The sequence below is a fragment of the Oreochromis niloticus genome, linkage group LG7 (assembly GCF_001858045.2).
Source record: "Oreochromis niloticus isolate F11D_XX linkage group LG7, O_niloticus_UMD_NMBU, whole genome shotgun sequence".
In the NCBI taxonomy this organism is placed as follows: Eukaryota; Metazoa; Chordata; class Actinopteri; order Cichliformes; family Cichlidae; genus Oreochromis; species Oreochromis niloticus.
In genome coordinates, this window is record NC_031972.2 from 45,527,256 (window position 1) to 45,540,972 (window position 13,717).

Genomic DNA, 13,717 nt, shown 5'->3' on the forward strand with positions numbered 1-13,717 from the left:
CTAAAAGATAATTTATTGACAAATAATCAAGAGATAAAAGATAAAAGATAAAACAGTCCAGTGTCCCATTTATGAATCTAATAAAAACACACAGTCCCAAGGCCAGAGCCAGCTATGCCACACGACCAGTTGCACTCCACGTGTTGCCTTTAACAGGGTTAGAAGTTGTCGTCTGAGACCCACCACCCTGTAAGCATATAGCCAGTGGTCACTCCAGCCTCTGCAACTCTGCTGCCTTTAGGCTGTGGCATATAATAAGCCCTGGCCTGCACAGAGAGACAAAATGACACCGCAGTGTTTGTAGTGTGGGCTATAAGTAGACCAGTGTATCAGTGCAATCAAGTACACCTGCCTCTAATTAGTCCAACCCCATTCCAGCCATTGGCTCACCAAAAATGTGACACACACACACACAACCACTCCCAACCCAGTGCAACTTCACACAATAATATGGATCTGAATTAACACAGGCACATTAGTCTACCATGTTACACCCCTCCCTGCTGAAATGGTCATTGGCCCAATGACCATGTAATCTATAAATATTAGTCTCCAAATCTCTGTGGAGGCAGTCCTTTGGTTGTTCTTGTTGACCGTCTGGGTTCTTGATGAATGGGTCCTGTCTCGATGTCTTCTGGGTCAGCATCAAGAGGGATTTCTGTAGGAAGCCAAAACCCAACCCAGGGTGGAGCAGCTGGAGATCTACCAGTGTGTGGCAATGCATTTCCAGTTTTTAAATCTTCCTGCCTGGCTGTCTCCACCTCACTCTTAGAGTTCTGCATGTCTTGTTGCATAGGTAACAAACAAGGTCTCATTAAGTTACGATGCATCACTTTCTCAACATTTCCCCCTTCTTGTCTAATCACATACACCGGCAAATCAGGATCTGCTTGTTTTATGACAACATAAGGTCGCTGCTCGCACCTATCTGCCAACTTACCTCAGCCCCTTGCTCTCAAGTCCTGTAGTAATACTCTCTCTCCAGGCAACAATGGAAGAACATCTGCTTTCAGGTCATAATATTTCTTTTGCCGGGACATTTCAGAGTCTCTATGTTCTTGAGCTTTTCGGAAGGCATACTGCAGCCGTCTCTGATGGCATTGCACCCAGTTGCTCACAGAAGAGCAGCCCACATTTTCAGTAAGGCCCATCAGCCGATCCTGGGGAAGAAATCCATGCCTTCCAAACATCAAATAATGTGGTGAATATCCTGTAGAACTGTGCACTGTATTGTTATATACCTGGATCATCTCAGGCAGGTGATCTTGCCAGTTTCGCCTCTCTTCACCTAATGTGCCCAGCAACCCCAGAAGAGTCCGGTTAAGCCGTTCACAGGCCCCATTTCCAGCTGGGTGATAGGGTGTTGTATGATCCTTCTTTATACCATACAATTCACACAGCTCATGCACTAATTGCGATTCAAAGTTAGGACCTTGGTCTGACAGCAGTCGTCTCGGTGCACCGAAGGGCTGAATTACCTTGCTCCAAAGTGCTTTAGCTGTTGTCACTGCAGTCTGGTCTTTTGTAACTGCAGGCCAGGGCCTATTATATGCCACAGCCTAAAGGCAGCAGAGTTGCAGAGGCTGGAGTGACCACTGGCTATATGCTTACAGGGTGGTGGGTCTCAGACGACAACTTCTAACCCTGGTAAAGGCAACACGTGGAGTGCAACTGGTCGTGTGGCATAGCTGGCTAAATTATCTTTTAGAATTTTATTGACTCTCATCTTTTTGCCCACGACTGAGACGGTTGGTCAGACCGAGAATCTTTCTTTGGGTGTGTTACAACAGCTCCTTAGAAGACAGAACCAACTTCACACCCGATCAGATCTGCACACTGCCATACGGCCCCCTATGAGCAAGCACTTTGGCAACAGTGGGAAAACTTTTTTTAAACTGACTTTGACAAGAAAGTCTAATTTCTTCACTTCTGCTGTTCAATACTGAAGAAATTTAAACTTAGTCTCTAATTAATTAAACCTCTGCTCTGCTTCACTTCAGCAGCATCAGGTAAGGTAATGTTTATATGTTGATTCATGGCTGTCTTCTGTTTTTGTTCTACTGCAGAATATTTTTTAATATTTTTATCTGCTATAAAAAGACAGGACAGGAAAACCTCCTTGTTTTTCTGTGTTTTATCCTCAGTTACTTTGACTCAAAGGCATCTGCTGTGATGCCTACACCTCTGATGAAGCTCACAAGTGTCAGCTTTCTTCTTATAGATATAGAAATATGGATATGTACTAATAAATGATCAGAATTATAATGATTATGAATGTCTGAGGCAAAATTTCCCTGATTTGAATCGAATTGAATCGAATCGTGGATCGAATTGAATCGAGACCTTGTGAATCAGAATCGAATCAATTCTAGAAATCAGTGACGATACCCAGCCCTGGAATATTTAACTCGCCCTGGTTATAGTTCTGATGATGTTGATGGTGTTGGTCTGTCATTTTGCTCCGGCCTCTGTGCTTGTGGAGGAGATTGATCCAGTTCCAGTTTTACCTGCTATTAACACACTGAGACATTTAATATCATTTTTTATCCCTGTCTGTTAACACTTTCTCTCCCTGATTTTTGCTGTGTATCGTCAAAAGTAGAAAATCTGCATTGAATGACACACTTTTCTTTTAATTCATTTCTTGCAGATTTCCTTTTCACCTTTCTTTGGCCTGTAAAGGAGTCTGGGGTCAACTTTGGACCTGGATTTACAGAGAAGTTTTTGTTAGCAGCTGCACAGTTCTTACAACAGAAACATGTTTTACCCCTAGAATGTCAGTTTCTTCCTAGTGTTTTTACTGTTCAGAGCTGGACTGGCCATCGGGCATACCGGGCAGGTGGGCCGCTGGCGATTTTTTGTTTTTATGGGCCGATGGATTTTTTGTTTTTTTTTTTGTTTTTTAGGAAGGGTATATATAATGAAAGGTGTTGGATTGGCCAATTGGTCATGATCGACTCTGGGCTGGACCAATTACAGCCGAGGAGGCCGGATGCACCCTCCCCTTGTTTAGCAATCTTATAGACGAACTAAAGAAAATGGAGAACAAAAAAAGGAAAGGAGGTGTTTATGAAAATATCACTAAATCTGCCATTTATTAATTTTAATATTAATTAATGATCATGTCTCACCTCTAGTGTTCTTGGTCTTAATTTAAGGTTTTTCCTATAGCGATTGACAGATCACGTGACTTTCGCGCATTGCATGCCGGGAACTCGAGGCAAAACAATCCAAGTACCGCATCAAATGCAAGCATTTGCAGCACCGCAAAAAGTTCATTCTCTGGTTCCAATACCTTCTTGATTTTTTTTTGCCGCACAAAAAAGGAATGTACAAAACTAAGGAGAACAATGCCGGTCCGTACAAAGAGAGACTCGACGAAAAGGCAAAGAAAAGATACAAGGAAAAAATCAAAGGAGTGAAAGGGTCAGACCCTTAGGAGCACACAGAGTGGACAAAAGACGTTAGCGTGCTGCCCAACTTTCACCACGCTCAGATTTATAATTATATGGTTCTTGGAGTGAGTGCATACACTCATGAAGTTTTTAGTAACTTCAGGTCACTGCAACAAGCCCAGGTACAGTTTACCGACGGATGGGTACAGGACCTTGAAATGCACCGTGTAGAACGAAAGACCATCGTACAAACAAAGGTAAGTTTACCAGTCTCACAAATCGTCGTCATAAATACACATTCGTTAACCGTTTATTAATATAACCTTTGAGCTCAACGGTAATTAATTAGTAGTGGAAATAATTTCTGGTACGCATTACAGAAATGTAGCAGTGACAATAATATTGTATGTTGTAATCGCACTGGACAATTAGTGATACAAAACAACTGTTTTATCCTGTGAATAAAAGTATATGTTTTTGTCAGTGTACCGTGGTAATAACAGAAGCGAAACGCAATATTGTGTCATGACAATTCACTATTTATGCACATTAAACAAAGAAGCATAGCGCGACAATTTCTGTTCAGCGCCAGACTTGCTTGTAACCTATATCACGAATTATGTTAAGAAAAGTGACGTATTAACTACTACAAAACACTGACCTTTGTGGGAATGCTTGGAGCAGACTAACGTGAGCTGGAGTGTTCTGGGACGTTATATTTGGTATATCCAGACCATCCGTTGGCTCTTACTTCAGAAACATGGCTTAAAAAATTTCTCTTCAACGACATAATCCGATAAAAAAACGATCTCTTTACCCGTCGGCTTCCCGTGGCTGTCATGCGACCGGCTATTGCAGTTAATAATACAACAGCTTCTTGCCATTTTTTGGGTTTCTTTTTATCGCTGTGTAACTGAGTTCAATTGAAAGCCTGCGTGCGCTAGTACCTCTTGCCTCAAGTTCCCAGAATCCTTTGCGGTTTTACCCCTGAATGACGTCACATTTTCAATCTCTATCCTGGTGGGCCGGTCTCTAGTCAAAATGCCCGGGCCGATTTTTTGTCCCAGTCCAGCCCTGTTACTGTTGCACTCATTTTAGCGATAGACCCAAAAATTTTATGCAGCTTGTGAAAGAAAATCATCAATCAATCAATTTTATTTATATAGCACTTTTAAAAACAACAACTGTTGACCAAAGTACTCTACAATAAAATAATCAGATACAACTTAAAAGGAAAGTAAAATAAAAGATAAGAAAATAATAAGAATAAAATAACGACAGACTCATACAGAATTAAAAGCCAAAGAGTAAAAATGGGTCTTTAAACGAGTTTTAAAAGTATCCAGTGTTGGAGAGGTCCTGATATGTAAAGGCAGTTTATTCCACAGTTTCAGAGCAGTCACAGCAAAAGCCCGATCTTCTGTGTTTTAATCTAGACCTAGCGACAACTAGAAGCATTTGGTCCGCAGACCTCAAAGATCTCGCCGGAGTATACCAATTTAAAACATCAGAAAGATATATAGGAGCTAGTGGAATGCTGTAGAATGCTGAGGAATGCTGTCATGTAGTCTATAAAACAGTTTTGTTCAGTGACAATTACCCTGGCTGCACACTTATTTTTGTCAAATACACACTGCTTATTCACACCTTCTCAGTTTCCTGTCTCTCTGGGGGGGGAGGGGCAAATACATGCTCCACCAGTTCTTCAGAAACAGGAAACAGTTACTCTTCACTCATATTTATACAGCAGTGGATCTGCTATCTGCTATAAAAAGAGGCCAGGAAAATCTCCTTGTTTTTCTGTGTTTTATCCTCAGTTACTTTGACTCAAAGGCATCTGCTGTGATGCTTACACCTCTGATGAAGTCTCACAAATGTCAGCTTTCTTTTTATAGATATAAAGATATGGATATGTACTAATAAATGATCAGAATTATAATAATTCTGACTGTCTGAGGCAAAATTTCCCTGATTTGAATCGAATTGAATCGAGACCTTGTGAATCGGAATCGAATCAATTCTAGAAATCAGTGACGATACCCAGTCCTGGAATATTTAGCTCGCCCTGGTTATAGTTCTGATGATGTTGATGGTGTTGGTCTGTCATTTTGCTCCGGCCTCTGTGCTTGTGGAGGAGATTGATCCAGTTCCAGTTTTACCTGCTATTAACACACTGAGACATTTAATATCATTTTTTATCCCTGTCTGTTAACACTTTCTCTCCCTGATTTTTGCTCGTCAAAAGTAAAGAGTCTGCATTGAATGACTTGCCGGAGTATACCAATTTAAAAGATCAGAAAGATATATAGGAGCTAGTGGAATGCTGTGGAATGCTGAGGAATGCTGTCATGTAGTCTATAAAACAGTTTTGTTGTGGGATCATTGTCATGCTGCAAGATCCGGACACATTTCATCTTCAATGCCCTCTCACAATACATGGCCCCATTTATTCTTTCCTTTACATGGATCAGTCGTCCTGGTCCCTTTGCAGAAAGGACAGCCCCAAAGCATGATGTTTCCATCCCCATGCTTCACAGTAGGTATGATGTTCTTTGGATGCAACTCAGCATTCTTTTTCCTCCAAACATGACAAGTAGAGTTTTTACCAAACAGTTCTATTTTGGTTTCAACCGACCATATAAAATTCTCCCAATCTTCTTCTGAATCATCCAAATGCTCTCTAGCAAACTTCAGAGAGGCCTGGGCATGTGCTGTCTTAATCAGGGGGACACATCTGGCACTGTAGGATTTGAGTCCCTGGCGGCGTAATGTGTTAATGATGGTAGTCTTTGTTGCTTTGGTCAAAGAGCTATGCAGGTCATTAACTAGGTCCCCCCATTTGGGATTTTTGCTCACCGTTCTTGTGATTATTTTGAACCCACGGGGTGAGATCTTGCATGGAGCCCCAGATCGAGGGAGATTATCAGTGGTCTTGTATGTCTTCCATTTTTGAATAATTGCTCCCAGACCAAGCTGGTTACCTATTGCAGATTAAGTGTTCCCAGCCTGATGCAGGTCTACAATTTGTGTTTATGGTGTCCTTTGACAGCTCTTTGGTCTTGGCCATAGTGGAGTTTGGAGTGTGACTGTTTCAGGTTGTAGACAGGTGTCTCTTATACCGATAATGAGTTCAAACAGGTGCCATTAATACAGGCAGTGAGTGGAGGACAGAGGAGCCACAGGTCTCTGAGAGCCAGAAATCTTGCTTGTTTGTAGTTGACCAGATATTTATATTCCACCATAATTTGCTAATAAATTCTTTAAAAATCAGACAATATGATTCATCTTTTTAAGTGGGAGGACTTGCACAATTGGTGGCTGACTAAATACTTTTTTGGCCCACTGTAGTTTCATCATCTGAAGAGCATAACATCAATATTACATTTAAATCCAGCTAATAAAGTATACTATATATTAACTATACCTGACATTGCTATGAATAATTTTTTTTGCAGGTTCATATTTAGAAATGTGACAGTTTGATGCATTCTTAGTGTGTTATTTATTTTGTAGTGATGAATCACACAATTGTTGATCCGTTTTCATGAGCTTCCTGTTCCAACCCCCAAAAGCTTCAAAAGCCACAACTTGTGGTGACTCTTGTTCTTGCACAACTTTCTCCTCTCCACATTGCAGCTGAGCTGAGAACAGTTTGAGTGATGGATCCTCAAGATTACCCGACTGAAGCCGTGCCATTGCAGGGCGTGAGTTATGGTGAACTCCCTATTCAGCCTACAGTGATCCAGCAGACTGCTGTGAACATCAACACAGATAAACCAGTCATCATTGAGTACCCGCAAGACCATATCATGTGGTCAATCTGCTGCTTTGTCTACGCAAATCCTTTTTGCCTTGGACTTGTAGCTCTCCTTTATTCCATCAAGGTGAGTTTATTGTAACAAATTTTAATTTCTTAGAAATGACATCATTTATGTGCTTGCTTTAATGTGCTAAATGTAATAAAATATGATAAAAGATTACAGCTACACAAAAGGAGTTCAATTAAATGAAAGAAAAGTGTGTGTGTGTGTGTGTGTGTGTGTGTGTGTGTGTGTGTGTGTGTGTCGTGGTGGTGGGGGGGTTCGAAATAAAATGTAATACAACATTGTGTAAAAAAAATCGATATGGTACAGGACAGAGCTCAGTAAGATAAAATCTTAAAGTGAGAATAAATTAAAAATAATCAAACAAATGACTGACCAGAAGTAGCAACACAGGAAATGTCAGAAATTAAAGTTTTTAAAGTGTATAAAATGTTTTCATCCTTCCAGGCCAGAGACAGGAAGGTGGTTGGAGATGTGGATGGTGCACGACGTTATGGCTCCACTGCTCGCTGTCTCAACATTATCGCCACAATCATAGTTGCCATTGGGTTCCTGGCTTTCATAATTGGGATGGCTGTTCTCACTACTTTTATACTTTCCTCTCGCCCATATTATGGGTACAACCATCATTAATTGCTTTGTAAGTAATTTAGTCTCCTCCTGCTGTGGTTAGGTCTCATTTGTTTTCCTGCTTAAAATAAATTCTGCAACCTTCTATAACTTTTTAATTGCATCATCTGAGGAAAAAAACCCATTTTACAAAAGTCTTAAATGGAAGTCTTCTCCATTTCTTTACTGACAAGTTTTGTTTTCAGACTTTGTTAGTTGATGCAGAAATCCTGTTAACAAATCGTTAAGAATTAAAAAGCTTCACATTTCAATAAATGGCTCTCTATTTTACTGTGCTTTACACATTTTTGACTAATTATAATTATGTCACCCCAACCGGTGACATAGTTTTTTGATACCATGAGTGGGGAAAAGGGCAGAGTGGTGTTTTCCTTCTCTGAAAATAGATAAACTGACAATGTTTCACTCATGTAAATACTACAGCAGTTACAAATTTAGTTGGATCAGATTTTCAAACCAAGAAATGTCCATGGGCCAAACATTTGAGGCAGCCTGTAAGCAACAGGTAACAATACATTTCAAACCAATATAAAGGAACTAATAAAAGAAGTATTATTTATTCATTGTTTCACTTTTAAAGTTGATCACATCTGAAAATATGCACAAGAATAGTTGCATTTAAATAACAAATGAATTGTAAACGAACAGAATCTGAAGTAGTAATAGTTTTTTTTTAAATTTAAAAACCAATCAATTTTGCTCATATTACACATCTGAATGTGCACAACATTAATGATTAAATCATATCAAAGCCATCACTGCAGAAACTCATTACATTATAATAATGGATTGCATTTATATAGCGCTTTTCTGGGCACCCAAAGCACTTTACAATTCCACTATTCATTCACTCTCACATTCACACACTGGTGGAGGCAAGCTACAGTTGTAGCCACAGCTGCCCTGGGGCAGACTGACAGAAGCGAGGCTGCCATATCACGCCATCGGCCCCTCTGGCCAACACCAGCAGGCGGTAGGGTAAAGTGTCTTGCCCAAGGACACAACGACCAGGACAGCGAGAGCAGGGGGATCGAACCGGCAACTTTCCGGTTACAGATGAGCTTCCCAATCCCCTGAGCCACGGTTGCCCTGAGGCGCCGTTCAACTTTGTCTATGGCGACATCCTGAATAATATCCAGAAGTCTCTCTAACAAAAATCAGAGATAAGGCGCACTATCGTTTTTTTCTCAAAAATCAATAGTGCGCCTTAGAATTATACACACAAATATAACAATTACAGATTCACCCTGATGGAACATAATTTCAATTTTAAGTCAGGCATGGCTTGTTACTCATCCAGTAATATTCAGTTTTATTTACACAGCGTCAAACCACAACAACATTCACCTCAAGACTGTTGTAGCCTACATATATGTTGATATGTAGTTACCCTGTTGACATTAGTGTGAGAAGTTATTTATTCATTTTTTGTTCTGTGCATTGAATGGGAGCTGATTTTTATTGAGTTCATGTGTGAAAAGCCTGAGTCACATTTGTATGTTGATCCAAACACACTGAGCATTAATGCCACTTTGATAAGGGGAATGATGTATGTTAACCTCAGTCCTAAACTTTGCAGCTCCTGTGCTGTGGCTACAGAAGACAGCATATCAGCAAGTTTCAGTAGGTTGTGAATGTCGTCTCCTTCACCTTCATGGGCAGAGGAAGTCCACCTCAAGTCCACTAAGCATTCTCTTTTCAGATGTTTGAATATATCACTCAGAAAGTAGACACTGACTGTAGAGCTGTACTTGTTGGGGGGGGGATTTGCCTGCTGTTGAACAGGAACATTGTGATCTCCTCTTTAAGATCACAAAAACACTGAAGAGTGCAACCCTTATGTGGACTGTTGTGTAATGTGGAGTAAAGAGAGACTGATGTCCCCCTGACTGCCCCTTGCTATCGCAGCTGAGGGAATAAAAGGACTTGAAAATCAGCCTTGTGTTAATAATGTGTTGAAAGTGGTCAGCGTGCAAAAGCAGAGCTTTTCCCTATCTGCTAGTGAGGATTAGATATAAGTCTGATATATATGTTAGCAGGGATTTAGTCTGAGTAGTGAAAATTTCTATGCAATCTATTCTAGTTTTTGTGTGTAGACATGATCCACTACTGACCTGTTTAGTCATGTCTGAGTTTGAGAAGATACGAACTGTGTTGCCACCCCATGATTATACTTTTGAGCAAGAAAACTAGTGTTAAATGTTGTAAGAGTTAAACACAGAATTATAATTCATATGACATTTTTGCTGATAGTTAATTATGCTCATACTGATCAGAACATAATCAGTAAATAGAAAGATATTTGAGTTTGGCTAAAATAATTGTGATATCGTGCAATAGGGAATCATGGAGACTATGTCGACCTCACAGTCACTCCTTTATTTACACCACTGGGGCATGCACAACAAAAACCGACGCTGCTCTCCAAAAACCGTTGCCCCCTGGTGGACAAAAACCTGTACACCCCCGTTACATCATAACAGTAACAAATAAGAATAAATATTTAAAAAATGTTTAAGACAACTACTGAACAAATGTGTACTTACAGCAATGTATGGTGAACCCACTGGGATCTGTCCATCTGAACTAATGACTGTAGAAAACATGGATGACCTAAAAGCTCCCCAAAAATGAAGCCAAAGCATCTGTATTACCCTCTTGTCTGGCTGCCTATAGCTCATAAACGTAATCCGTTAAAGTTTTCCCAAAGATGCTTTCTGTCATTATTAGCAGTGCTCATGATTTGCACTCAATGGGTCTCCTTTGCCATAGGTGTGACTCTAATTATGACTATTATGATTATTCTTTATTCAGGGTAAATTGTTCACTGAAGTCAGTGCTCTAGTTCAGATATTTGCTCTGCTTTTCTGACAGAACATGTTTAGACCTGCAGCTGAACATGAAATGGTTTAAATCAGAAACTGAGAAAAGTCACAGGGTTTTTCAGACACTAACTAACGTTACTGTTACTTTGCATTTATTATGAATGTTAGATCATAAGAGCAATAGGTTGGACTCTAACCTCCTATTAAATATGTGCATACAGCAGCATGCTTTGGTCTCTCTCCACATCTGCAAGTAGAGAGAGACACCAAATTAAAAAAGAAGCTTCCACTTCAATAATGTGTCATTAATCATTAATGGCAGATTACTATCATAGCTGATGGTTGATGGTGATGGGAAGTGGGTCCTCAGTGGATCAGGATTGGTCAAGTGTATTCCATGGATTCTTGATTGGATTTTGACCTTGGAGCTTTGGAGGCTCATGGTAATTTGACATGTTACTATGAGGGAGTGTGTTCAGTGTGCAACAGTGCTTGAGTAGGTAGTCCATGTCAAAATGACTTCCACATAAAACCGAGGACCCAAGTTTTCCAGCACAATGCTGTTGAAATACTATTTTAAGGCGCACTTTAAATCCTTTCATTTTCTCAACAATCGATAGTGCCCGTTATAATCCAGGGCGCATTATTTATGGATTCCCGGTTGTGCTTACTGACCTCGTGGCGATCATGTCTGGTCCATAGGGTCTAAGTAAAGCGCTATACAAATACAGGACATTTACCATTTGATACCATGTTCTCAGCTCACCATGGCCTTCTCATCATTAACTTCCTGTCTATCATGTATAGAAGTAGAAAAAGCATCCAGGGCGCAGTGCCACAAAACACTACATGCATATTTTGTTCTTTGTGGGCATACAGCATTGTGGTATCTGTTGACACTTTTAGCAAGATTACGTATAGTACCTGTTGATGCAAACATTTTTTTTGTGCTCTGGATGTATTGAGATTTTTTTTGTAGAAAAGCCTAAAAAGCCCCTCATCAGTCAAGAGCTAGATATTTTTTTACATTGATTTTAAAAGTATAACAATATGTGTCATGGTACATCCTTCCCTCCCTCAGCATCATCTTCCACCTCTCCACCCACAGCTCCTCAACCGTCACTGCTGCTAGCACTGAACAATCATGAATAATCCTCATTCTTTTTGTTTTTCTATCAACCATTAATCAGCCTGGCATCATCCTCAATTGACTCACCTGGTATATCCTCCAGCATACTGTAGGCTTTCCCATCTTATTCCTGTTCCTATATTGCTGAACTTCAACTATACAAAATATTAAGACACTAACTCATGAAGATAATATGCAAAAAAATTGTTTTGCTTTAAAAAAACCCATTAACAAATATCAATTGATTTACACTAAAAAAGTCCTGCAGATCAGGTTTAGCAAGAACAATACGGTAATGATATGAATTGCAGTTAAATTATATAGCCAGTGATTTTGTAGACACGTGACTGATTGCACATTTCACCCACCACAAAATAAATATTGTAATTTTTACAATAATATGAATCTTTAGATGCTATTTGATCCTAGCATATTTTTTCTACCTGCAACTAAATCCTATAAAAGAATTTACAATTTACAAGAATCCATAGTTGTTCAGCATTTCTGACTTCCTGCCACCATCTTGGTTTTGACTGAAATAAACTGCACTTCCCATGACTGACCAATAGAAAGCAGTGTATGGGAAGATGTACAAGCAACACTGTGTTAGCTGATATGCAACTATAACAACAAAACGCATGCATATACAAGAGAACCGTTTTTCAATAGCTGCCCTCTGTAGTGTCTATTATGCATGAAAGAACTAGTAGTATCTTATATTATATAGACACACAGATTACTTTATGAGTGCATTTATTAAAGGGGACCAAGTTACAGCTCACAAAGTCACATAAGAACTTGTTAAAGGTGTGGCATGCTTAATTTGTCACAGAAACATGCTGATGGAGTGATCTTTATCCAAAATTTTACTTGTGTATTGTGGAGAATCTGTGCAGTAGCTTATGAATGAGGTTAGTACATTTCTAGTTCAACCATTTCAATCTTCTTAAAGTACTGCATGCTTCCCCAACAGAAGAAATCTGTATTCTAAGGAGCTTGGAAAGAAAAGCATCTGGACTTCTTTAAGTTGCTTGAAGACGTTTCACCTCTCATCCGAGAAGCTTCTTCAGTTCTAGGGTCAATGGTGGAGAGTCCCAGATTTAAACCCAGTGGGAGTAACCAGCCAAGAGGGACAATGGACCCCCTGAGGATCTTCTACCTAATCACATGAGCCAAGGTGTGAAAATGGGTGTAGGTCACAATCAGCCAAGGTTTCGGGTGAGCTCATTGTGAAACCTAGCCCCACCCTATCATGTGATTTCCTGAGGTCAAATGGCCCAGGATGTGAGTGAGCGTTAAGGCGTCTGGGAAGGGATCTCAAAACTGGATTATAGATGACAGACAGTTGGTGTCATAAACCACCGTCTCTGTTCAAAGATGGCCGGTCACAGTGGATATAAAGAAATCTGTATCTTCCTTTTTCTCTGTCTTGGGTCAAGTCTATGAACCATCATAAGGTGTGGGAAAACCATTAAGTGCCCGTTTTGTGCCCATATGGCCAACTACCATGGTCAGCTGCACTATTGCAGTTCAGGCAGATGAATTTAAACTAATTGTGAACTAATTGGTGTTGAGTTACTAAGTGACTAAACTCAAGTTAAAGGTGTCTCCTCCATATGTTGCTTGGTGCAAAAGTTTGGATGAAGAGCTGTTGTAATGTTACTGTAACACACTTTGCAGACACATAAATACAATTATATCTGGCCCCAACATTGCAGCCAAGGGATGGATTTTATGTTGATGTGAACACCAATCACATGCAACAGCAAACGGGCATCATACCATTATGTGAAAGAAGGAAGGGGGGCATGAGCTCTGAAGCTAGCAAGTGTAGTGGTACATGCCAGATACACAGAGGAGCCGAATTTCAATGCAAGAAAGAGACAAGTGAAAACGTAAAATAAGCAGCATCTG

The 13,717-nt window shown here is 40.0% G+C and overlaps 1 protein-coding gene across 2 annotated transcripts in view; it reads left to right on the plus strand.

Annotated features, from left to right (window-relative positions):
• Positions 1 to 6,473: 6,473 nt before the first annotated feature.
• LOC100690545 (dispanin subfamily A member 2b) overlaps positions 6,474 to 13,717 on the plus strand; it is a 39,247-nt gene continuing 32,003 nt past the window's right edge. Inside the window, exons 1-3 of one of the 2 annotated variants that reach the window (XM_019361803.2) lie at positions 6,474 to 6,577; positions 7,032 to 7,279; positions 7,667 to 8,119. In XM_019361803.2, coding sequence (XP_019217348.1) covers positions 7,055 to 7,279; positions 7,667 to 7,852 — 411 coding nt within the window. In that variant the 5' untranslated portion in view covers positions 6,474 to 6,577; positions 7,032 to 7,054 and the 3' untranslated portion in view covers positions 7,853 to 8,119. Of the gene's footprint in view, positions 6,578 to 6,894; positions 7,280 to 7,666; positions 8,120 to 13,717 lie in introns of those variants that run through there. The other variant, XM_025909297.1, reaches the window with a different exon arrangement.